This window comes from Ranitomeya imitator, chromosome 1 (genome assembly GCF_032444005.1).
Source record: "Ranitomeya imitator isolate aRanImi1 chromosome 1, aRanImi1.pri, whole genome shotgun sequence".
Classification (NCBI taxonomy): domain Eukaryota; kingdom Metazoa; phylum Chordata; class Amphibia; order Anura; family Dendrobatidae; genus Ranitomeya; species Ranitomeya imitator.
Genome location: NC_091282.1, coordinates 705,717,432 through 705,742,656, shown reverse-complemented (window position 1 = coordinate 705,742,656; position 25,225 = coordinate 705,717,432). Strand labels below are relative to the sequence as shown.

The following is a 25,225-nucleotide window of genomic DNA, read 5'->3' as shown; positions in this document are numbered from 1 at the left end:
CAGTAAAATTTCATGGAGGTTCCATCATGCTTTGGGGCTGTGTAGCCAATGCCGGCACCGGGAATCTTGTTAAAGTTGAGGGACGCATGGATTCCTCTCAGTATCAGCAGATTCTTGACAAAAATGTTCATGAATCAGTGACAAAGTTGAAGTTACGCAGGGGATGGATCTTTCAGCAAGACAGTGATCCAAAACACCACTCCAAATCTACTCAGGCATTCATGCAGAGGAACAATTACACTGTTCTGGAATGGCCATCCCAGTCCCCAGACCTGAATATCATTGAACATCTGTGTGATCATTTGAAGAGGGCTGTCCATGCTCGGCGACCATCAAACTTAACTGAACTGGAATTGTTTTGTAAAGAGGAATGGTCAAAAATACCTTCATCCAGGATCCAGGAACTCATTAAAAGCTACAGGACGTGACTAGAGGCTGTTATTTTTGCAAAAAGGAGGATCTACTAAATATTAATGTCACTTTTCTGGTGGCATGCCCATACTTATGCACCTGTCAAATTTTGTTTGAATGCAGATTGCAAATTTTCTGTTAGTACAATAAACCTCATTTCAAGGCAGAAACATTACTATGTCCAACAGTTATTAGATATATGAAACTGAAATAGCTGTTGGAAAAAAAAAACAATTTTTATAAAAACTTCTTGTTAAGGCCAGAAGTGGCAGGCCAAGAAAAACATCAGAAAGGCAGAGAGGAATGGTGAGATCAGTCAAGGACAATCCTCAGACCACCTCCAGAGAGCTGCAGCATCAACTTGCTGCAGATGGTGTCACTGTGCATCGGTCAACTATACAACGCACTTTGCACAAGGAGAAGCCGTATGGGAGAGTGATGCGAAAGAAGCCGTTTCTGCAAGCACGCCACAAACAGAGTCGGCTGAGGTATGCAAAAGCACATTTGGAGAAGCCAATTTCTTTTTGGAAGAAGGTCCTGTGGACTGATGAAACCAAGATTGAGTTGTTTGGTCATACAAAAAGGCGTTATGCATAGCGGCCAAAAAACACAGCATTCCAAGAAAAACACTTGCTACCCACAGTAAAATTTCATGGAGGTTCCATCATGCTTTGGGGCTGTGTAGCCAATGCCGGCACCGGGAATCTTGTTAATGTTGAGGGACGCATGGATTCCTCTCAGTATCAGCAGATTCTTGACAAAAATGTTCATGAATCAGTGACAAAGTTGAAGTTACGCAGGGGATGGATCTTTCAGCAAGACAATGATCCAAAACACCACTCCAAATCTACTCAGGCATTCATGCAGAGGAACAATTACACTGTTCTGGAATGGCCATCCCAGTCCCCAGACCTGAATATCATTGAACATCTGTGTGATCATTTGAAGAGGGCTGTCCATGCTCGGCGACCATCAAACTTAACTGAACTGGAATTGTTTTGTAAAGAGGAATGGTCAAAAATACCTTCATCCAGGATCCAGGAACTCATTAAAAGCTACAGGACGTGACTAGAGGCTGTTATTTTTGCAAAAAGGAGGATCTACTAAATATTAATGTCACTTTTCTGGTGGCGTGCCCATACTTATGCACCTGTCAAATTTTGTTTGAATGCAGATTGCAAATTTTCTGTTAGTACAATAAACCTCATTTCAAGGCAGAAACATTACTATGTCCAACAGTTACTAGATATATGAAACTGAAATAGCTGTTGGAAAAAAAAAACAATTTTTATAAAACATTAAGCTTAACTTTTTCATATAACTGTATATATAATATATATATATATATATATATATATATATATATATATATATTTATTTATTAAGAGGTGTTAGCCAGTCTTGATAAATTTTCCCCTATACCTATTCACAAAATAAAAAAAATAATTTATATACTGTATATATAATAATATATCGATCCACTGTTTTATAGAAGAGTGCCGGTACAGAATACAAAGTCTCCAGATTTACTGTAAATAATTTGTAGGCTGATTTCACAAGTTATTAAATTCATAGCTACTGTTTCTTGCAATTCTAGACACATTACACAAAAAAATTGTAGTTAATTTAGACATTAATTTGAACGCAATAAATGGATGAGGAATATTGATCATGCAAGGACCATTCGGTGAGTTTTGTAAAGTGTGACATTTAAATTTTTTTTTCGTTTTGCTTAATTGCTAATATAGTCTATTCCCCATGGGATGTGGATATACAATTTAAACTATATTTTTTCCCTTACCTCTAACAAGGATAAATTATTCACTATTAGTGCAGTGCATGAAACACAACAGTCGAACAGAACAGCCTTTGCTTCAGATTGAACATTATCATCATTAGGCTTCTGCAGGAGCATTATTATCATCAGGCTTCAGCAGGAGCATTATCATCATCAGGCTTCTGCAGGAGCATTATCATCATCAGGCTTCAGCAGGAGCATTATCATCAGCCTTCAGCAGGAGCATTATCATCATCAGCCTTCAGTAGGAGCATTATCATCATCAGGCTTCAGCAGGAGCATTATCATTAGCCTTCAGCAGGAGCATTATCATCATCAGGCTTCTGCAGGAGCATTATCATCATCAGCCTTCAGCAGGAGCATTATCATCATCAGGCTTCAGCAGCAGCATTATCATCATCAGGCTTCAGCAGGAGCATTATCATTAGCCTTCAGCAGGAGCATTATCATCATCAGGCTTCTGCAGGAGCATTATCATCATCAGCCTTCAGCAGGAGCATTATCATCATCAGGCTTCAGCAGGAGCATTATCATTAGTCTTCAGCAGGAGCATTATCATCATCAGGCTTCAGCAGGAGCATTATCATCATCAGCCTTCAGCAGGAGCATTATCATCAGCCTTCAGCAGGAGCATTATCATCATCAGCCTTCAGCAGGAGCAATATCATCATCAGGCTTCAGCAGGAGCATTATCATCATCAGGCTTCAGCAGGATCATTATCATCATCAGACTTCAGCAGGAGCATTATCATCAGCCTTCAGCAGGAGCATTATCATCAGGCTTCTGCAGGAGCATTATCATCATCAGGCTTCAGCAGGAGCATTATCATCAGCCTTCAGCAGGAGCATTATCATCAGGCTTCTGCAGGAGCATTATAATCATCAGGCTTCAGCAGGACAATTATCATCAGGCTTCAGCAGGAGCATTATCATCATCATGCTTCAGCAGGAGCATTATCATCATCAGGCTTCAGCAGCAGCATTATCATCATCAGGCTTCAGCAGGAGCATTATCATCAGGCTTCAGCAGGAGCATTATCATTATCATGCTTCAGCAGGAGCATTATCATCATCAGGCTTCAGCAGCAGCATTATCATCATCAGACTTCAGCAGGAGCAGTATCATCAGGCTTCAGCAGGACCAATATCATCATCAGGCTTCAGTAGGAGCATTAACATCATCATTCTTCAGCAGGAGCATTATCATCATCAGGCTTCAGTAGGAGCATTATCATCATCATTCTTCAGCAGGAGCATTATCATCATCAGGCTTCAAATTAAAAACACACTAATGTACAGAGTAAAAAATCAATTAATTAAAATATATATATATATATATATATATATATATATTTATATCAAAAAATATATATATATATCACTCTATAAATAATAACACTCTATGGACACCCAGTGTGCAAATTTTGTAGTGAACCACTACATAAAGGGGAAATTTCAAGTACTCCGCATAGAAAAAAATTCCATAAAAACAATCAAAGCAAGAATATGGTCATAAAAAATTGTTTTATTAGTTAAATTTAAAAATAAAATTAAAATCCAGACTCTGCCATACAATAGAGAAGAATGCATATATATAGCGAGGACTTCTCAGTCATACAAGACTGATCAGTTTAATTATCTTCCCAATTGCAACATTTGGCTGTGAGATGTGGATTCTCAAAAAACCAGACAGAAGAAAAATTGATGCCTTTGAGCTGTTGCTGCTAGAGAAGACTTTTACAAATCCTATGGACCCCTAGGATCACCAAAAAAATGGTCTTGATCATATAAACCCAGAGTTATCATGTAAGGCAAGATCACCGGACAGAACCTAACCTATTTTGGATATGTAATGAGGATAAATTAGAATTGGAGGTGCTACATGGAATGGTTAGTGGTAAAAGGAAACGGAAGACCAAAGGCATGTTGGCTGTATACCATCAAGAATGACACTTTCAAAACAGCTGCAAATAATGCAGAGAGCCGGGCAGAGTAATATTACCAGAGATAAGGGTAGGGTCTCACCTTGTGTGTTTGTGAAAGTCACAACAACTAACTAATGACTAAGGACTAATGTCCTTTTTGGGAGTTGCCTGAGAGCAAAAGAACTGTAGTGGTTCAGAGTGGGCAAAAAACAATACGGTTGTAAAAATAACCAAAACATAAAAAAATCCCAGGCAACTGTGCTAAAAAATTCCCTACCTTTCCCTAACTACACTAATAGTTTTTGTATTTTGTTTCCCCCCTTCCTGTGTGATGACACTTCATTTGAGTATCCCAGTGCATTCTTGGATGCTCAAACTAAGCGTCATCAGGGGACAGCGGCTGCTGTCACTGTTGCAGTCAGTGCACCCTCCCTAAAATGAAGTGTCATTAGGGGCAGAGGCTGCAGTCACTGTCACAGCGTCTGCCCTGTCCCTGAAATGAAGTATCGTCAGGGGCAGTGCTATTCCCTGCGTGGTGTGCAAAGTGCCCATTACACAGTTTGTGTGGCCAGCTCAGTTCGTACAAGCCAACAAAACAGAGGACAGCGCACTGTCAGAGTGCGGATTCAGAATACACGGCGGTGAGCAGAGAACAATGCCACCCCCACAAGTGACATCACTTGTGGAGGCGGCGATGGTCTCTGAGCGTTGGGTATCCTGACAATGCGCACTAACAGTTCGCACTGCTCTGTTGCCAACTCGTTACTACTGATTTGAGCCGGCAACAGGCAGCACGCATTGTGCACTGTGCACATTGCACAGGGGCTAGCACCACCCCTGAAATGAGTGGCACTGATGATACTTCATTTCAGGGAGGAGGCAGAGGCTGTGACAGTGACTGCAGCTTCAGCCTCCTGATGGCACTTTATTTTAAGGAGGGAGCTGGGGCTGCGATAGTGACTGTAGCCTCTGCCCCCTGATAACGTTTCATTTTAGGGATGGGATAAGGGCAGCAACAGTGACTGCAGCTTTTGCCCCTTTATGGCGATTCATTTTAGGGGGTGGGCAGGGGCTTCAACAGTGACTGCAGCTTTTGCCCCTTTATGGCGATTCATTTTAGGGGGTGGGCAGGGGCTTCAACAGTGACGGCAGCTTTTGCCCCTTTATGGTAATTCATTTTCAGGGGTGGGCAGGGGCTTCAACAGTGACTGCAGCTTTTGCCCCTTTATGGCGCTTCGTTTTTGGGGGTGGGCAGGGGCTTCAACAGTGACTGCAGCCTTTACCCCTGATGGCGCTTTGTTTTGGGGAGGAGGGGCTGCAACAGTAACCGCAGCCTTTGACCCCTTATGACGCTTCATTTGAACATCCCAACATGTAATTTTGTCGTCATTTTTTATTTATATTACATGTATAAACACAGTTATTAAAAGAGGATTCCCTAGACTGTTTTTCATAGCCGAACTGAGCAGGAGTAATGTAAATGTTAATGTAAAAGTTTCTCACTCAATTTGCTTTCTTTTTTCCTTTTTTTACTTCCTGCATCAGTATAATTCCATATGTGGAGGAAAGTATGTCAGATTCTTTTTAAATTATTGTACCAATGTATAATTTAAACCTCTGTATGAAGACTAGTACCATGCAGTCTCCTTCGTTTGCAGTGTGAATAGCTCCAGGGTATTATTCCCTTAACAGGTTTATATTTCCACATCATATAAATTCGACTGTGCTTCATAGATTTCATTACACTACATAACAATTGTTGTCAAGCTTTTTATAGAATCCATGAAGGACTGTGGATAAGGATCATTTATCGCCTTCCCTACATGGTATGCAGTATTACAGATATTCATATTCATAAATTGACTATGAATTATTGTAAAAAGAAATTCTCTGGCAGAGTAATGTATTCCCTATCATTACATGTATGGCATTGCATCTAAAAAAATTCTCTTTTTTTTTCATAGCAATCAACTTTATACTGATGTTAATGGACAATTCACTGGGTTTTTTGTCAGTAACCCAAGTGAAAAAGACTTAAAGCAATCTTTTCTTCATCCTGGAATGGATGACAGTAGGGAACAGTAGATTATAATCCACGGAATATACGGAATTGTAGAAAAGACTTTCTTACCGTCAGATCAATACCGCATGGAAAACTAGTGGTCTGTTGTGCATATTTATGCCAGCCGTGAACGGATATTATAGATAGATCTCAATACCTAGGTATACTTTTACTAAAGGGCTTATCTTTTCTTTTTGGTTAAAAAATCTATGATTAGGTCTTCAACTATGAGCTATGATATTTAGAAGAAATATATACCGTATATTCTCGAGTATAAGCCGACCCGAGTATAAGCCGACCCCCTAATTTTGCCACAAAAAACTGGGAAAACTTAATGACTCGAGTATAAGCCTAGGGTGGAAAATGCAGCAGCTAGCGGTAAATGTCAAAAATAAAAATAGATACCAATAAAAGTAAAATTAATTGAGACATCAGTAGTTTAAGTGTTTTTGAATATCCATATTGAATCAGGAGCCCCATATAATGCTCCATAAAGTTTGTGATGGGCCCCCATAAGATGCTCCATATTAAAATATGCCCCATATAATCCTGCATAAAGGGTAATAAGGGCCCCATAAGATGCTCCATAGAGATATTTGTTGTGAATTCTGTTGTTGAACTCCCTCCTGTGGTCGTGAATGGTACTTCGGCGAGTTCTGTCCATGGACTCCCTCTGGTGGCTGTGAGTGAAGCTGCTGCTTCTGAGGTTCCTTACACAGGTGACATGGTTTATCCTTTGGTTGGCTGCTCTATTTAACTCCACTCAGATCGTTACTCCATGCCAGCTGTCAATGTTCCTGTGCTGGTTCAGTTCGCTCTTGGATCTTTCTGGAGACCTGTCTCTTCCTGCAAGAAGCTAAGTCCCCGTTTGTTATTTTCTGTTCATGGTTTTTTAGTCCAGCTTGCTTTCATGATTTTGTCTTGCTAGCTGGAAGCTCTGGGTTTGCAGGGTGGCGCCTCCGCACCGTGAGTCGGTGCGGGGGTCTTTTTGCACACTCTGCGTGGTCTTTTGTAGTTTTTGTGCTGACCGCAAAGATACCTTTCCTATCCTCTGTCTATTTAGTTACTCTGGCCTCCTTTTGCTAAAACCTGTTTCATTTCTGTGTTTGTGACTTTCATCTTAACTTACAGTTAATATTTGTGGGGGGCTGCCTTTTCCTTTGGGGAAATTTCTCTGAGGCAAGGTAGGCTTTATTTTCTATCTCTAGGGCTAGCTAGTTCTTAGGCTGTGCCGAGGCGTCTAAGCCTGTTAGGTACGCTCCACGGCTATTTCTAGTGTGTGTGATAGGATTAGGGATTGCGGTCAGCAAAGTTCCCACTTCCCAGAGCTTGTCCTGTGAGTTTAACCATCAGGTCATTCCTGGTGCTCCTAACCACCAGGTCATAACAGATATTTACCCTATATAGTGCTGCATAAGCGTTATGGCCCCATACAGATGCTCCGCACAGCCACTTGCCCTATATAGTGCTGCACAAGTGTTATGGCCCCATACAGATGCTCCGCACAGCTACTTGCCCCTTATAGTGCTGCACAAGTGTTATGGCCCCATACAGATGCTCCACACAGCCACTTGCCCCATATAGTGCTGCACAAGTGTTATGGCCCCATACAGATGCTCCGCACAGACACTTGCCCCATATAGTGCTGCACAAGTGTTATGGCCCCATAAGATGCTCCACACAGCCACTTCCCCCTTATAGTGCAGCACAAGTGTTATGGCCCCATAAGATGCTCCGTACAGCCACTTGCCACTTATAATGCTGCACAAGCGTTATGGCCCCATAAGATGCTCCATACAGCCACTTGCCCCTTATAGTGCTGCACAAGTGTTATGGCCCCATAAGATGCTCTGCACAGCCACTTGCCCCATATAGTGCTGCACAAGTGTTATGGCCCCATACAGATGCTCCGCACAGACACTTGCCCCTTATAGTGCTGCAAAAGTGTTATGGCCCCATAAGATGCTCCGCACAGCCACTTGCCCCTTATAATGCTGCACAAGTGTTATGGCCCCATAAGATGCTCCGCACAGCCACTTGCCCCTTATAGTGCTGCACAAGTGTTATGGCCCCATAAGATGCTCCGCACAGCCACTTGCCCCTTATAGTGCTGCACAAGAGTTATGGTCCCATAAGATGCTCCGTACAGTCACTTGCCCCATATAGTGCTGCACAAGTGTTATGGCCCCATAAGATGCTCCGCACAGACACTTGCCCCTTATAGTGCTGCACAAGTGTTATGGCCTCATAAGATGCTTCGCACAGCCACTTGCCCCTTATAGTGCTGCACAAGTGTTATGGCCCCATAAGATGCTCCGTACAGCCACTTGCCCCTTATAGTGCTGCACAAGTGTTATGGCCCCATAAGATGCTCCATACAGTCACTTGCCCCATATAATGCTGCACAAGTGTTATGGCCCCATAAGATGCTCCGCACAGCCACTTGCCCCATATAGTGCTGCACAAGTGTTATGGCCCCATAAGATGCTCCGTACAGCCACTTGCCCCTTATAGTGCTGCACAAGTGTTATGGCCCCATAAGATGCTCCATACAGTCACTTGCCCCATATAATGCTGCACAAGTGTTATGGCCCCATAAGATGCTCCGCACAGCCACTTGCCCCATATAGTGCTGCACAAGTGTTATGGCCCCATAAGATGCTCCGCACAGTCACTTGCCCCATATAGTGCTGCACAAGTGTTATGGCCCCATAAGATGCTCCGCACAGCCACTTGCCCCATATAGTGCTGCACAAGAGTTATGGCCCCATAAGATGCTCCATACAGTCACTTGCCCCATATAATGCTGCACAAGTGTTATGGCCCCATAAGATGCTCCGCACAGCCACTTGCCCCATATAGTGCTGCACAAGTGTTATGGCCCCATAAGATGCTCCGCACAGCCACTTGCCCCTTATAGTGCTGCACAAGTGTTATGGCCCCATAAGATGCTCCGCACAGCCACTTGCCCCTTATAGTGCTGCACAAGAGTTATGGTCCCATAAGATGCTCCGTACAGTCACTTGCCCCATATAGTGCTGCACAAGTGTTATGGCCCCATAAGATGCTCCGCACAGACACTTGCCCCTTATAGTGCTGCACAAGTGTTATGGCCTCATAAGATGCTTCGCACAGCCACTTGCCCCTTATAGTGCTGCACAAGTGTTATGGCCCCATAAGATGCTCCGTACAGCCACTTGCCCCTTATAGTGCTGCACAAGTGTTATGGCCCCATAAGATGCTCCATACAGTCACTTGCCCCATATAATGCTGCACAAGTGTTATGGCCCCATAAGATGCTCCGCACAGCCACTTGCCCCATATAGTGCTGCACAAGTGTTATGGCCCCATAAGATGCTCCGCACAGTCACTTGCCCCATATAGTGCTGCACAAGTGTTATGGCCCCATAAGATGCTCCGCACAGCCACTTGCCCCATATAGTGCTGCACAAGAGTTATGGCCCCATAAGATGCTCCGTACAGCCACTTGCCCCATATAGTGCTGCACAAGTGTTATGGCCCCATAAGATGCTCCGTACAGCCACTTGCCCCATATAGTGCTGCACAAGTGTTATGGCCCCATAAGATGCTCCGCACAGCCACTTGCCCCATATAGTGCTGCACAAGAGTTATGGCCCCATAAGATGCTCCGTACAGCCACTTGCCCCATATAATGCTGCACAAGTGTTATGGCCCCATAAGATGCTCCGTACAGCCACTTGCCCCATATAGTGCTGCACAAGTGTTATGGCCCCATAAGATGCTCCGCACAGCCACTTGCCCCATATAGTGCTGCACAAGAGTTATGGCCCCATAAGATGCTCCGTACAGCCACTTGCCCCATATAATGCTGCACAAGTGTTATGGCCCCATAAGATGCTCCGTACAGCCACTTGCCCCATATAATGCTGCACAAGTGTTATGGTCCCATAAGATGCTCCGCACAGCCACTTTCCCCATATAGTGCTGCACAAGTGTTATGGCCCCATACAGATGCTCCGCACAGCCACTTGCCCCATTTGCTTTTGCTGCCATAAAAAAAAAAAAATCACATACTCACCTCTCCGTCGCTCAGGACCCTGGCACTTTTACCTGGTCCTCGTGCGGCTCCATCTTCGGCACTGACGTTCAGCAGAGGGTGCGCACTGACTACGTCACCGTGCCCTCTGTCCTGAGCGTCACTGCCAGAGGACGATGAAGACGGAGCCGCACTGGAACGAGGAGAGGTAAATATCGCGCAGCGCTGCGCTCCCCCTCCCCGTATACTTACCTGCTCCTGGTGCTGCGTCCCTGCTTCTTCCCCAGCGCTGCAGATTCTTCCTGTATTGAGCTGTCACCATTACCGCTCATACATTAATGAATATGCGGCTCCACCTCTATGGGAGGTGGAGACGCATATTCATTTCTGTAGTGAGCGGTAACGGTGACCGCTCAGCACAGGAAGAATCTGCAGCGCCGGGGAAGAAGCAGGGACGTCCAGAGACCGCGCCGGGAGCAGGTAAGTATAATTACACTGCCCCCGCTCCCCTAAACCTGCCGAACCCCGAGTATGACTCGAGTATAAGCCAAGAGGGGGACTTTCAGCCCAAAAAATGGGCCGAAAATCTCAGCTTATACTCGAGTATATACGGTAATTATTAGTATTAAAACCACCTGCCTAACATTGTGTAGGTCCCCCACCAAGCCGCCATAACAGCTCTGACCTACTTATGGAGGAATGAAAGCCTTTGAAGGTGTCTTCTATCAGACATAAGCAGTGGATACTTTAAGGCTATGTTCACACCTTGCGTCGGGTCCCTGCGGGTTCTCCCGCAGCGGATTTGATAAATCTGCAGGGCAAAACAACTGCGGTTCTCCCTGCAGATTTATCGCGGTTTGTTCCGCGGTTTCCGCTGCGGGTTTCCGCCTATACTATTGATGCTGCATATGCAGCAATATGCAGCATCAATAGTAATGTTAAAAATAATAAAAATTGGTTATACTCACCCTCTGATGTCCGGATCTCCTGGGCGCTGCACCCGGCGGTCCGGTTCCAAAGATGCTGTGCGAGAAGGACCCTTCGTGACGTCACGGTCATGTGACCGCGACGTCACCGCAGGTCCTGGTCGCACAGCAACTCTGACCGGACGGCCGCGTGCAGCGCCCAGGAGCTCCGGACATCAGAGGGTGATTATAACCAGATTTTTTATTTTTTAACCCCAAATATGGTTCCCAGGGCCTGGAGGAGAGTCTCCTCTCCTCCACCCCGGGTACCACCCGCACATTATCCGCTTACTTCCCGCAACGTGGGCACAGCCCCATGCGGGAAGTAAGCGGTTCAATGTATTCCTATGGGTGCAGAATCGCAGCGATTCTGCACAAAGAAGTGACATGCTGCGGGTTGTAAACCGCTGCGTTCCCGCGCGGTTTTTCCCGCAGCATGTGCACAGCGGTTTGCGGTTTCCATAGGGTTTACATGTTACTGTAAACGCTATGGAAACTGCTGCGGACCCGCAGCATCAAAATCGCGGCGGTTCCGCGGTAAAAACCGCTAAGTGTGAATATAGCCTAAACGGTTGTTTCATCATCATCATCATCATCATCATCATCATCAATAGGGAAAACTGCTAACTGCTTTTACACACAAGCAACTTTGGAATATCCTTTTGTCTTTTGAACAGTTACAGATTAAATATGATATCCCGAGGCCCCAATCTTCTGCTCAGATCAGCAATACAATCGCACATGTGCAGAGTAAATACCATCCTAACAATATCATCCTTCCCGTTAATAGGGATCCTTAAATCACAGGGACCCTGGGGTCTTATATCCACATTGTATACATATATGTTGTCCGTGGGTGCTGATTCGGCGGCATTGCCGGTTAAAGAAAAATGGAAACTCCTAGTTCCTGATCTTCAAGATGAGGACTGGGAGACAATTCTTGAATCCCCATCTGTGGTATCTCCCTCAGCCAACAATAAAATGATCCAACTATAATATGTCAATCCTATTTAACCCCGTCATGAGTATTTAAAATGGGTTGGACTAACTCTTCAGAATGTATGAGATGCCATACAGGGGAAGCAGACTTTATACATATGGTCTGGGGATGTCCAGTTATTCAATCCTTTTGGAGCGAGATGACAACGTTACTAACCTCCCTTGTACATATTTCCGTTCCTTTGAACCCATTAATATGCTTATTCGGGGTACTGGAAGAAGAGACATGGGGACACCATGTTCAAATTTTTTTGAGAGAAACGCTTTTTATGGCAAGAAAAATAATAGCTTTGCGTTTGATGGGAAACAATCACCCATCTCTTAGGGCCTGGATTGATTTAGTGAACTCAATTATACCTTATGAACGTAAGTTAGACCAGAATAGGGGATGTATGGGGAAGTTTGGAAAGATCTGGGATATATGGGACTCATCATACCTCACCATGTCGTCACGTGACAGACAGCCCAGCTTCACTATAATAAATGGTAGAATTTCACATTGGTTCGCGCTTCGTTTCAACATTTAAATACTATCAAAATGGAATTGGTTTTGGCAGTAAAACAGTTTTAGCGTTTTATTACAGGTCCTTTAGATATACTGTATTATTTTAAGTTTTATGAGACCAGGTCTATGTACTAAGATATGTACTGATAAGACTTGGGGTATACATTTGTACTGGCTTGGTTGTAGGCAACATGCATGTCTTATTGTTCTCTGTTTTCTGATGTTTAATAAACGAATTTAAATTTTTTTTGCAATATCCTTGTTGTTAAAAATCCTCTCTGTTTTTAATTTTTTAGTTCACTGCTTGTTGACTAGGTTATCGGCCACCGCTACAGGCTACCAGCAGTTGCTGGACTCTAAGGGAAGGAGCACAATGCTTTGTTCTGGGGCAGGATCTGGTAGTCTTTGGTGTTATTGCACTCCTCTATTGCTGCAGAGGTGGCCTCTGTTTGCAGATTTGGATAGCACTCAGTTTGAGCTAGTCAAGCAGGAACACAACATCCCCCAGCAAGCAGGAAATCGAGAGGGAGAAGAACAGCGCATTCCTGCTGAAGAGGACCATGCAACCTGTTGTGAGGTGTGGCCTCCATGGATTGGATTTCTTTTTTCAGCACCTCCCTCATATATAAGATTGGATTGAGATCTGGGAAATTTGAATGTCAAGCTAACACCTTCAACTCTGTGATGTTCCTCAAACCATTACTGGACAATTTTAGCAGTGTGTCAGGGCGCATACTCCTGCTGATAAAGAGGCCAATGCCATTAAAGAATATTGTCGCCATAAAGGGGTGTACTTGGAGATACGTGTCAAAGTGTGGATGTAATTTGTTCTACAGTACTGCTTTTGTGGCGCTGAACCTGCATGCTTCCCATGTTAGGCCTAATAATGAATCATCAGTCCACCACTTTATGTAGACACTTCTGTTTTGGATCCAGTAAATTAGTCATCACAGTTTTTCTGTTGTCGAAGTTGCTCAGATCATCACACTTGCTAAATGTTTGCCTTTCAATTTTTCCATCATCATATATGTGCCTGTGTAAATATGTAATATATTTAGCAGATATTCCTGTCTTCTTCAGGCCCAGGGACTTCTTCAGAGAGCTTGGAACCAGTTTACTGTGGCGCTGGATATTGATGCAAGAAGTATTCTGGGATTTGAGGGCCGCTCTATTGTAAATTTGCAAATAGGGGACACGTTTGCTGCTCTGCAGGACATGAATGCTGCATTAAAGGTGATCTCGTTAATGATACATCACAGTGTTTCTAGAACAAATCTAAGTGTCAGGCATCAATATATACATTTCACGTCATGTTTCATGTAAACTTCGCTTCCCAATAAAATAAATACAAGTACTTGATCTGTCCTTCGGTTTAGCCACTCTGGAGCTATAACTATTTTATAGCTAGGTTACAACTAATATGGCCACATTTCTGGTCCAACATGGTCTGTCACTTATTTTTTCTGGACACTTGAATGACAGATATGCATCACTCACTTATCTTTTGTTTCCATATCTTGAATTATCCCAGGAAATTTGCAAAACTCTCGATGCCATTGGACTCGCCAACGTTTGACTATGTAAATGCATTTCAGGAAAAAGGCGCTTCTTTTTTTTCCGGAAGGCGTTTCACTGGCGGTTTTGCTAACATTTTGTGGCGGCTCTGCCATCAGTGTCTTTTTTTTCTAAACCTTCAACTATAACTAGCTAGCTGCTTGAATGATCATGCTGCTTTTATCAGCTTTGTGGTTTCCGAACCCTGAAGCAAAGAAAAGAAGTGACATTAGATGTAACATGCGTACAGCACAGTCCTTTTTTTATTGCTGTGCATTATGTTCATTTTTTTTTTTTGCAGTGCTTTTTCAAGCGGGTTCCAGGCAGAATCCACTTGAAAAAGACCTCATCTGTCTGGAAAAAGTCCCGTCATCCTGTTCACGACGTCACCCTTGAAAGGATTTTTTTACCATTGGCAAATTAATGGTTAGTTTTCCTGTATGGTTTTATAGTTTTTGTAAGCATTATTGCTTAATTTTTCTTGCACACATGGTGTCACGATTCATTATGGGATTCGTGGCATCTCTGGTTCTGTTGTTTTTTCCTTTTGGTCCAGCAAGTGTTAATGTCAGTCTCTTGCTAGCAGCTGCTTTTATGCTAGTCAGCTTACTTTGGTTGGTAACCACTCCCACCTTCCTTTAAATAGTCACATGACCCATCAGCTGATCGTCAATAGTAGTCTTATTCTATGGCAACCACCCTGAAGTGAGGAGCTCTCCTGTGTCGGTGGTTTTGCTAAAGCTGCGGGAGTTCAGATTCTTGGTGCTGTTTTCCATGCTGCTGTGGAGCTTGGCAGTGGAGCTTTTTCTTTGTCTGTCCCATGTTTGTCTCTTCCCCTGTGTTTTTACCATCTGCTGCAGTGGTGAGGCTAGTGTCCTTGCCGGCCATTGCACTAGCCAGGGTATATTGAGGTGACAATCAGGGAATAGGCACGTGACTGTGGCGAGGGAGAAGGACCCACATAGGGAATTAGGGGAGTTTAGCGACAGGCACAGGTTGGTGTCAGGAGGTGTCCCATGCCTTGCTCCCTACATTTAGGGCCTTCCTCTCCCCGTTTCCATCCAGTTATTGTTGTATGCTGTGTCATCCGCCGGACTTACCTGTGTCTGAATGTGACACATAGTAAGTGCTTGGAAAACTATAGTTTTTATTTTACTCTGGACATACTGTAGATGTCATTATCTGCATCAGCACAATATGGAGGATGACAGTAAGAACCGGAATAAACAAAAATGAGAGGACATAAAGTGCAGATTGCAAAGGAAATACAAGCACATAAATAAACTATGACAGTAAAAGAAGCACTCCCAGCTATATATATATTTTTTTTAGAAAAGTGTATACATGAATGTACAGTAGCATGAGTGCATTAATATACTCTAAAAAAACATAAAAAAAAACAAGGATCCCTAAAATATAACTTTTATTGAAATAAAAGTTATATTTTAGGGATCCTTGTTTTTTTAGGTTTTTTAGTGTGTTCTAGGATTCTATCATATTTTTTGTGGTTTGCTTCTGCATTAATATACTCACCTACCGTTTCTCTCCAGTGTCCAGCACTGTTCTGCTCCTCTCCCCAGTGACGTCATCCTTCTGCAGACTATGCTGCGCTCTGCGTGACCCAGAAGTGGCTTTTACAGTCTAAGCCTATAGAGTGTCAGAGCAAGGGGTCCATAGGCTTTCATTGTAAAAAAGATGTCCCTGTCACGCATAGAACATAGAGAAGTCCTGCACAACAAATGACCCTCTGGCCACATGCCACCCAACGTGAATACATTTGAACACTATGGCGCCGGAACTGGGGCAGAGGAGCGCTTGTCAGCCCCCACCTCGATGTGCAGCAGCGCAATGAGGTGAGCACGCTGCTGATGTCATCACACTGCTGTCGGGTCTACACAGGCAGAGGAGACATAGGGCACTGGTAAGCCCTCCAGGAGGAGCTGGAGATTAAATGTGCTGTTATTTTAGATGAGGTTGCCAGTTGAGGGGAGGGTTGTGTTACTACAAGGGGACATAATGCAGTAATGTGGGAAATTATGGGGCAGTTTGGCACATTCTGGAGAGAATGGGGGGGGATTGTGAAAGGGAGCATAGTGTAGCGAGGGGCAGTTTGGGAAAGATATAGAAAGGGGCAGTATGTGGGGGGGACATTATGGAGAGGGACTGTATGGGGGATGTTATACAGAGGGGCAGTGTGCGGTGATATTTTGTAGAAGAGCAGTGTGTCTGTGGAAGAGGGAGGTATGTTTGGAGAGGGGGAGTATGGAAGGATATTTTGGAGAGGGACACTGTGGGGGATATTTGAAGTGGGGCATTGGGGGGTTATTATAAAGAGTGGAAATCTGGGGGGAATATTTTGGAGAAGGGCAGTTGGGGGTATTTTGTGTAAGAAGCACAGTGAGGTACAATTATTTATTCAGGAGCAGAACATAGAAGATATTTTTGAATTATAGAGCAGTGTTATGATGCTTTAATTTTTAAGGTCACCATATCAATTTGTGCTGCTGAAGATGGAGAAAAGAGAAGTCCGGAAAGATGATCACTGGGCATGAAATCTCATCATAACGTCTGTGCTACATGGGGACAAAAGGGATGGGAGCGACCCCAATCAGAGAAGATGTCACCTATAAGGAACTTAGGTGTAAAATTTTATTTGTGATCCTGCCTACATCTCATCATCACTGTGGTTCCTGTGTGGTCTGCAGTCTGAGGGCTGTAACAACAACTCCCAATATCTCCTTACCATTGTTAAGTACATACTGGGAATTGTAGGTTCATGCAATAGAAATTTATATGGTGCTGACCTGACATTACAATTGATCGCTGTACTAAGCTTGGCGCTATATACATGAACTGATGTTTCTCTTGCTGCATTTATGTACTGATGGTGTTTCTGGCACTGCATTCATTTATTGACCTTGTGTCTGATACTGCATTCATGTACTGACAGTATTTCTTATACTGCATTTATGTTCTGACAGTGGTTCTGGCACTACATTCATGTACTGATGGCGGTTTTGATGCTGCACTCTGTTCTTGTACATATGTAATCATCCATAACATGTTTCATGGTTACAATAAACCTTTAAAAGTGTCAAAACTTAGAGATTTGAGATTATGAGGAGGATTTGGCGAGTGTCTGCTAAAAAAAATCAGTTAGCTTGTGTTCACACTGATTTTTTTTTTAAGCTGAAACTCTCCAAACCCTTATCAAATACTCAAAATTTGGTTCTGGTGATGTACTAATTTACCCCTTTAAAAAAATTGACTAGCCCCTGGGATTAGTTTAGTATGACAATGCGGCTCTTAGTGGTAGGTGAGAATAATAATACACACACTACAAAAAATATGCTCAAATCCCTGCGGCTGCATGTGTTGCGGCTGTCAACAATCGCGAGACATGCAGCGGCGGCAACTCAAGCATATTTTTTGAGCATGCTCAATATGGACACGAGCATGCTCAGATAGCAGTGTATCCGAAGGCGGTCTCTCATCACTAACACACCTTTAATTAGAAAATATATGCATCTTTAAAACAGGGCCTTTTGCTTACCCTGCAACTATTTAATACACTAACACCCCTTCTTAACAGCTCAGACTCAAGTCATTAGGTGCCGGCCTCTTCATCAGCCTTGAACATCTCTTTTTGCAGTTAATGGCTTTGCTAATAATATTCACAGTACAGTACTCAGTTGGGTAGTTCTTTAAGTGCAGAAGTTTCTTGCCCTTCAAGATTCCTCAGAAAATTCAACTTCACAATAATATGTCTGGCACTTGTGAGAAGACTTTCCAACAGTGTGAGGTCAGGACATCTTTTGTTCTCATTAATGGATTTAATTCCTTCCTTTGTAGCTTTTAATGGCTTCCCCTTGTGAGTGCTGAGATTTGTCTCCCCAAGACCTTGGTACATTGACAGTGCTTGCATCATTATGAGAGACATACAGGTGGCATACCTTCATTTTCTCTTGTTGAACGGCATGGTTCTGTATCTGACCTCAGTTGTATCTGCTCACTTGTATTGTTTGGACTTGTACTGACTACGACCATTTGTTCAGAAACAGTCTGATCGTTCTTAGTTTTCTCTTCTTAAGGTACTGTCACACTAGACGATATCGCTAGCGATCCGTGACGTTGCAGTGTCCTCGCTAGCGATATCGTCCAGTGTGACAGGCAGCAGCGATCAGGCCCCTGCTGTGATGTCGCTGGTCGGGGAAGAAAGTCCAGAACTTTATTTCGTCGCTGGACTCCCCGTAGACATCGCTGAATCGGCGTGTGTGACACCGATTCAGCGATGTCTTCGCTGGTAACCAGGGTAAACATCGGGTAACTAAGCGCAGGGCCGCGCTTAGTAACCCGATGTTTACCCTGGTTACCATCCTAAAAGTAAAAAAACAAACACTACATACTTACCTACAGCCGTCTGTCCTCCAGCGCTGTGCTCTGCTCTCCTCCTGCTCTGGCTGTGAGCGTCGGTCAGCCGGAATGCAGAGCGGTGACGTCACCACTCTGCTTTCTGGCTGCCCGGCGCTCACAGCCAGACCAGAGAAGCAGAGCGCCGAGGACAGACGGCTGTAGGTAAGTATGTAGCGTTTGTTTTTTTACTTTTTAGGATGGTAACCAGGGTAAACATCGGGTTACTAAGCGCGGCCCTGCGCTTAGTAACCCGATGTTTACCCTGGTTACCAGGGACCTCGGGATCGTTGGTCGCTGGAGAGCGGTCTGTGTGACAGCTCTCCAGCGACCAAATAGCGACGCTGCAGCGATCCGGATCGTTGTCGGTATCGCTGCAGCGTCGCTATGTGTGATGGTACCTTTATTTCCAGTGTGTCACAATATCTTTTGGATCCTTTGTCATACTGGGTTTTTGCAGTTCCTTAAAGAAGTTGTCCACTACTATAACTTTTTTTTTTCATAAATCTTGCTATTATGTGCCACTCAAAACATCCACTGTGTTTATTTCAGCAATATTACCTTTTATCATGCTGTAGCAGCACATTTTCAGGGCCCACTGAGACTCTTTCGCCCGGGGCCCTCAAAACCTGGAGCCGGCCCTGGCTTCACTGATTGGTCATGCCGGCCGCGAACAATCACCGACAGTTGCAGTCCACCCGCGAATTGGCACGGAATTTGAACCACGCTTCGCTAATTGGTCGCGGCCGGCCGGCCGAATCCTGTGTATAACTTGCATTATTCTGAAAACTTCATAAATAAACTACATACATAATATTCTAGAATACCCGATGCATTAGAATCGGGCCACCATCTAGTATACCATAAATTGCATGGACATTGTAATAAATAGATCACAAAATCTAAATTACACGTTAAGAAGTGTCTAATGGAGTATTTTTTATTTGTATTAGGATGTTCAAAAGAACTACCTTTAATAATTAGAGGGCAGTTTATGCTTGTCAAACAGGGATAACATTCCTTCCTTTCACTACCCAATGTAGAGGAATTTAAAAATCCTCCACTTTTTTCATATAAGAAAAATAAAAACCTCAAAGATATACTGATCAATTCAGATGTGGGCCCTTTGAAAAAACAAGACAGACAACATTAACAGGTAGGTTAAATGTCTCCCGAGGATACCATTGGTTGCAGGAGGTATAAGGCACCGTCAGGTACACCAGGGTGTTCCACATAGTCCGTATGCTCATATGTTTAAACCCTATACCCATATAATATTTGCTATCAAAAGACATAACAGTGGATATAATATTTTTCCTAAATCCACAATATAAGTGGTGCTATCATGCCTTAAGTGATGGACTATATAAGCACCGCAATATACCGTATATACTCGAGTATAAGCCGACCCGAGTATAAGCCGACCCCCCCCCCCAATTTTGCCACAAAAAACTGGAAAAACTTAATGACTCGAGTATAAGCCTAGGGTGGGAAATGCAGCAGCTACCGGTAAATGTCAAAAGTAAAAATAGATACCAATAAAAGTAAAATTAATTGAGACATCAGTAGGTTGTGTTTTTGAATATCCATATTGAATCAGGAGCCCCATATAATGCTCCATAAAGTTCATTATGGCCCCATAAGATGCTCCATATTAAAATATGCACCATATAATCCTGCATAAAGGTTAATAATGGCCCCATAAGATGCTCCTTAGACATATTTGCCCAATATAATGCTGCACAAATGCTGATTATGGCCCCATAAGATGCTCCATAAAGATATTTGCCCCACATAGTGCTGCACAAACATTGATTATGGCCCCATACAGACACTTGCCCCATATAGTGCTGCACAAACGTTATGGCCCCTTATAGTGCTGCACAAACGTTATGGCCCCTTATAGTGCTGCACAAACGTTATGGCCCCTTATAGTGCTGCACAAACATTATGGCCCCATATAATGCTGCACAAACGTTATGGCCCCATATAGTGCTGCACAAACGTTATGGCCCCTTATAGTGCTGCACAAACGTTATGGCCCCATAGATGCTCCATACAGACACTTGCCCCATTTGCTGTGATAAAAAAAAAAGTCACATACTCACCTCTCCGTCGCTCAGGCCCACGGCGCTTTCAATATTCACGTGCTGATCGTTCCGGTGCCGCTCCATCTTCAGCACTGACGTTCAGGCAGAGGGCGCGCACTAACCACGTCACCGCGCCCTCTGACCTGAGCGCCACTGCTGAAGATGGAGCGGCGCCGAAACGAGGAGCAGGTGAGTATCGCGCAGCGCTCCCCCTCCGCATTATACTTACCTGCTCCTAGCGCTGTGCAGTCACTGCTTCCCCGGCGCTGCAGCTTCTTTCTGTAGTGAGCGGTCACGTTACCGCTCATTACAGTAATGAATATGCAATTAACGTCGCCTGCCATGTGGGTCTGAATTAAATCACAGAAATTCACTAACAGCAAGGAGAGCTGCCTATTTTTCTAAATATTTTTAGATAGATAGTTGATAGATGGATAGATAGATAGATACATAGATACATACAGAGATATTTCTATCCATATATCTATCTATATCTATCCATCTATCTATCTATCTATATATGTATATATATATATATACATATATATATATATATATATGATCCATAGATATTTCTAAAGATATTTGCATAGATACAGTATATATATCCATACATATATCCATAGATATATCCATAGATATAGTCATATCCATGTTTCTTAATGAACAATATGTTTCAGCTAAAAAAAAATGGCGTTGGCTCCCGCACAATTTTCTGTGCTAGAGGGGGAAATCCGACGTCCGGGGGCCAATATTTGTAGCCTGGGAGGGGGTAATACCCATTGCCCCTTCTCAGGCTATGAATATCAGCCCGCAGCTGTCTGCATAGCCTTTACTGGCTATTAAAATAGGGTGACCCCCTTAAAAAAATGATGGGGTCCCCCTATATTTTATAGCCAGAAAGGCTATGCAGACAGCTGCGGGCTGATATTCATAGCCTAGGAAGGGGCCATGGATATTGGTCCCCCCTGGTTACAAATACCTGCCCACAGCCGCCCCAGAAATGGCGCATCTCTAAGATGCGCCAATTCTGGCACTTAGCCCCTCTCTTCCCAATGGCTCCTGTAGAGCATCACTGAGGTTACCTGAGTTCAGGCTCACTTTACAGCAATGCTGCTTTAGAATTAGGGTTAGGGTTACGGGACCTCTTTCCCGGCGGCGGAGGGATACACAGTGGAGGATTACCTCCGCCTGTCATTTTGTAGCTGGAGCCCCTGTAGAGCGGCTGAAATCATCCGATGTCAGTGTTCTACACGGGAGATTGTCGTGGGACCCTCGTTAAATTGGACTAAGGCAGAAAAGTAAGTATAGGTTGGTTTATTATGTTATTTTTATTAAAGGAGACGAGGGCTTCGGGGAATTAGGTGATTGGTAAGTATGTAATCTATGTTATGTGTTGTATGTTATATGTATGTTCTGCATTTTATATGTTGTATGTTCTGTGTGGTTTTTTTTTTTACATTCAACACATTAGCCGGATGATGGGACTACTACTGTCCCATCATTGGCTAATATGTCACTCACTGACAGTGTAGCAGGAATAGCCCGATGGGACTAAAATTCAGCCCTGGCATTTGAAGTTACACAGGCCCACTTGTCACATGCTGACTGTATAATATCTTTGTACACTTGTAGGCAGGGCCGGTTTTAGGCAAAGTGGGGCTCTAGACAAAGTTTAAAATGGGCCCCAAATGCTAACATATTGCACATCACACAAAAGCATTTCACTTGTATCTACAAGCGCTGAGTTCAGACCGGTAAATGAGTTTGATCGACAATATTGGAGTTGTTCAACGCTTGTTTCCTGGCCTCTTTACACCAACTGAGGAATAATGATGGAACAGAACGATCACTAATAGATCACTAATAGATCACTAACAGATCACCATACAGTATCATGTTATCAGCAGCACATCTACAGTTTACACCAGCGATGTGCTGCTGAGAACAATGATTTTTGTTCCAGCAAAAACAATCTGAATATGCAGCATTTTACTTGTTACACCCCATAGTCCTCTATATATTATAATGTGCACCACAGTCCTCCATATAGTATAATACACTCCCTATAGTCCTCCATATATTAAAATACACTGCTCAGTACTCCATATAGCATAATACACTCCTCATAGTGCTCCATATAGTATAATGCACCACCATAGTCATTCATGTAGTACAATTCACCTCCCTTTGTATAATGCACCCCATAGTTCTTCATATAGTATAACGTATTCCCCATAGTCCTTGATACAGTATAATGCAGCCTACATATAGTTTAATGCAGCCACCACCCTACAGAATACAATGCAGCCACCCTAGAGTACTGTATAATGCAGCCACCCCAGGGTATAATGCAGCCACCCCATAGAATATAGTGCAACCCCCCTCACAGTTTAATGCAGCCCCCTTATAGAGTATGAGGCAATCACCCCTCAAAGAATATAAATATAATACAGCCCCCCATAGAATATAATGTAGCCCCGAATAGAATATAATGCAGCCCACCTCCCCACAGAATATAATGCAGCCCCATCAAAGAGTATGATGCAATGATCCTTCATAAAATCTAATACAGCCCCCATAGAATGTAATACAGCCCACCTCCCCATAATGAATAATGTAGCCCCCATAGAATATAATGCAGCCCCCCATAGTATATAACACAGCCTCCCCCATAGAATATAATATACCCCCCCATAGTATATAACACGGCATTCCCCATAGAATAGAATATACCCCCCATAGTATATAGCACGGCCTCCCCCATAGAATATAATATACCCCCCATAGTATATAGCAAAGCCCGCATAGTATATAGCACAACCTGCATAGCAGATAACACAGCCCATGTAGTAGTATACAGCACAGCCCACACAGTAGTATACAGCACAGCCCACACAGTAGTATACAGCACAGCCCACACAGTAGTATACAGCACAGCCCACATAGCAGTATACAGCACAGCCCACGTAGCAGTATACAGCACAGCCCACATAGCAGTATACAGCACAGCCCACTTAGCAATGTACAGCACAGCCCATGTAGCAGTATACAGCACAACCCACGTAGCAGTATACAGCACAGAACACGTAGCAGTATACAGCATGCCCACGTAGCAGTATACAGCACAGCTCACGTAGCAGTATACAGCACAGCCCACGTGGCAGTATACAGCATGCCCATGTAGCAGTATACAGCACAGCCCACGTAGCAGTGTACAGCACAGCCCATGTAGCAGTATACAGCACAGCCCACGTAGCAGTATACAGCACGCCAACGTAGCAGTATACAGCACAGCCGACGTAGCAGTATAGAGCACAGCCCACATAGTAGTATACAGCACAGCCCACATAGTAGTATACAGCACAGCCCGCTACTCTCCCCCCCTCCCCCCCCCGAAAATGGCCCCACAGTCCAGTAAAAAAAAAAAAACACACTCCTCACCTCTCTTTGTGCCCGCGTTGCTCCCTGCTCCTGTCTCGGCGGCTGCCGCTGCACTGCCTGGTACACAGTGAGTGCGTGCGCACCCGCAGTGTCAGAGGCAGAGCGGGGAATGATGGGAGAGGGGGCATCAGCAGAAGCTCTCTCCTCCATCATTGCATTCAACTGTATCGGCGTCATAGACACACACACACACTGCCCCGGACAGGCCAGCACAGCCCCCGGACAGGCCAGCACAGCCCCGGACAGCCATGCAGATCACCGGATAGCCCAGCCCCCGAACAGCCATGCAGACTACCGGACAGGCCAGCACAGCCCCCGGACAGGTCAGCACACCCCCCGGACAGCCCCGCACGCAGACCCTAGCACCGCCCACAGCCCAGTCACTCTTGAGTGACCGCTGTCTGTGGAGGCTGATGACATCACGTCAATTTCCAGAGTCAGGAAATTGACGTGACGTCGGCGGATATCAGCGGCGGCTGCAGCCTGGGGGTCACGTGACCCGGACTCAGCCGCCGGTATAGCGCCGCTCACAGGCTAAAATGGCAACAGAAGGTATTTACAAAATTCATTAGGGGTCCCGAGGGGTACATTGGGGGGTTAATTGAAAGTAGAGGACAACCCCTTTAATGCTTTCTGCATGTCTGTGGCCGACATCTATGCCATGAGTGGACATAGTCATTGTGTCTGTGTTTGCAGGGTTTCATCTGTTATTTTACTAGGTTGAGACAATATAAATACGGTACTTATCCATTTTGGCAATGGCTATCTGATTTCCATCCAGGATACCACTTTTGAATTATATAGTGATGTTGTCGTGAATATGCCTCTGCTGCCAAGCATCCAAGACCAGGTCAAAGGCGGAGACAAAGTTTATTTATTTACAAGAAACTGTGCATATTGCTAAAAGTTCTCTGAAAGGGTACAACCGCTGTACAACTTTTCTTTATGTATGCTATAAAACTACTGTATCATGTACATCCTTTATTATGTTTTATATCTTTAAAATAAAACCAACTATTTTACACTGGTATATCAACAGCTTCT

The 25,225-nt window shown here is 44.0% G+C and overlaps 1 protein-coding gene across 1 annotated transcript in view; it reads left to right on the top strand.

Annotated features, from left to right (window-relative positions):
• LOC138643121 (uncharacterized) overlaps positions 1 to 25,225 on the top strand; it is a 127,483-nt gene that overhangs the window by 76,058 nt on the left and 26,200 nt on the right. The window contains exon 21 of the mRNA XM_069731884.1: positions 13,764 to 13,916. Within this exon, the coding sequence (XP_069587985.1) occupies positions 13,764 to 13,916 (153 nt within the window). The remainder of the gene's footprint in view (positions 1 to 13,763; positions 13,917 to 25,225) is intronic.